Here is a 1,779-nt window from a genome sequence, read left to right on the forward strand (position 1 = left end):
TGCATCTATGTACTATTTAGATTATTAAAACAAAACATTACTTTGCAAAATTAACCTGGTGTCAGGAAAGACTACAAAATGGAAGACTAGTCTGTGTTTAAAGAAGAGCAAAGAGAGTGACAACTAAATGCAGTGTAGGGTACTTGATTGGATCGTGGGTTAAAAAAGAACATCTGTAAAGGCTGTTACTAGGGCAGCTGGGGAAATTTGAAGCTGGGTTACATGTTAGATGATATCTTATCACGGTTTTTGTTTTTTTTTGAGAGACAGAGTCTTGCGCTGTCGCCCAGGTTGGAGTGTAGTGGTGTGATCTCTGCTCACTGCAACCTCCGCCTCTCGGGTTAAAGTGATTCTCCTGCCTCAGCTTCCCAAGTACCTGAGACTACAGATGCATTGCCCCCACGCCCAGCTAATTTTTGTATTTTTTAGTAGATACGGGGTTTCGCTGTATGTTGGCCAGGCTGGTCTCGAACTCCTGACCTCAAGTGATCCTCCCACCTCGTCCTCCCAAAGTGTTGGGATTATAGGCGTGAGCCACGGTGCCCAGCCTATCATGATTTAATTTCTAGAGCATGCTTACGCTGTTGTGATTACTAGTCTCTTATATGGTACAATTATGTACATTTTCTGTATTTAAGAGAGTATTTTGGCCGGATGCGGTGGCTCAAGCCTGTAATCCCAGCACTTTGGGAGGCCGAGACGGGCGGATCACGAGGTCAGGAGATCGAGACCATCCTGGCTAACACTGTGAAACCCCGTCTCTACTAAAAAATACAAAAAAAAAAACTAGCCGGGCGAGGTGGCGGGCGCCTGTAGTCCCAGCTACTTGGGAGACTGAGGCAGGAGAATGGCGTAAACCCGGGAGGCGGAGCTTGCAGTGAGCTGAGATCCGGCCACTGCACTCCAGCCCGGGCGACATAGTGAGACTCCGTCTCAAAAAAAAAAAGAGTATTTTCATAATTACCTAGTAAAGAAATGCATTGTGTTGGGAATTCTTTTGGAAAGTGAAATTAAGAAAGTCTGTATCATCTTTTTATAGATATTGAAGCACAGATTCGAGAAATTCAAGGCAAGAAGGCAGCTCTTGATGAAGCTCAAGGAGTGGGCCTCGATTCTACAGGTTATTATGACCAGGAAATTTATGGTGGAAGTGACAGCAGATTTGCTGGATACGTGACATCAATTGCTGCAACTGAACTTGAAGATGTAAGTTACAAATTATGCACAAGAGGCAGTTTTTTTTTTTTGAGAGAGCAAGAAATATGAATAACTTTTGTTTCAGCCATCTGGTTTAATCTGGAGAAACATTTTTGGGATCTTTTAGAGGATAAAACTACCGGAGGTATCCTCTCTAAGGTTCAGAAACTTCACTGGAAATGCTTTGTTCTGAGAATTTTTGGTAAAGACTAGTTTGTTTATCCAGTGAAGCACCTGCCAGCCATTACCCTTATAAACAGTAAAGTAAATCCCTGCCATTACTTATCAGCTCTATCTAGAGTAGCCTGTGTGAGAAGTGACTTAATTGTAAATAGCCATCTGTCCTTGCGATTTGATTACTGATTGTACTTGATACTGTTTTTCTCCTCTTGGTATCTTAATGTGAATGGATTTTCTTTTCTTTTTCTTTTTTTTTTTAGATAGTCTCGCCCTGTCGCCCAGGCTTGAGTACAGTGGCGTGATCTTCGCTCACTGCAGCCTCGGCCTCCTGGGTTCAAGTGATTCTCCTGCCTCAGCCTCCCAAGTAGGTGGGATGACAGGCGCCTGCCACTATGCCTGGCT

At 43.6% G+C, this 1,779-nt stretch overlaps 1 protein-coding gene across 3 annotated transcripts in view; it reads left to right on the plus strand.

Moving 5' to 3' along the window:
* The window catches only part of SF3B1 (splicing factor 3b, subunit 1, 155kDa), a 66,320-nt gene that overhangs the window by 22,858 nt on the left and 41,683 nt on the right, over nt 1-1,779 (plus strand). For all 3 annotated transcript variants that reach the window (XM_011949988.1, XM_011949990.1, XM_011949989.1), the window contains exon 2: nt 1,040-1,206. In XM_011949988.1, coding sequence (XP_011805378.1) covers nt 1,040-1,206 — 167 coding nt within the window. The remainder of the gene's footprint in view (nt 1-1,039; nt 1,207-1,779) is intronic.

This window comes from Colobus angolensis, unplaced genomic scaffold, assembly GCF_000951035.1.
Source record: "Colobus angolensis palliatus isolate OR3802 unplaced genomic scaffold, Cang.pa_1.0 Scaffold30, whole genome shotgun sequence".
Lineage (NCBI taxonomy): Eukaryota > Metazoa > Chordata > Mammalia > Primates > Cercopithecidae > Colobus > Colobus angolensis.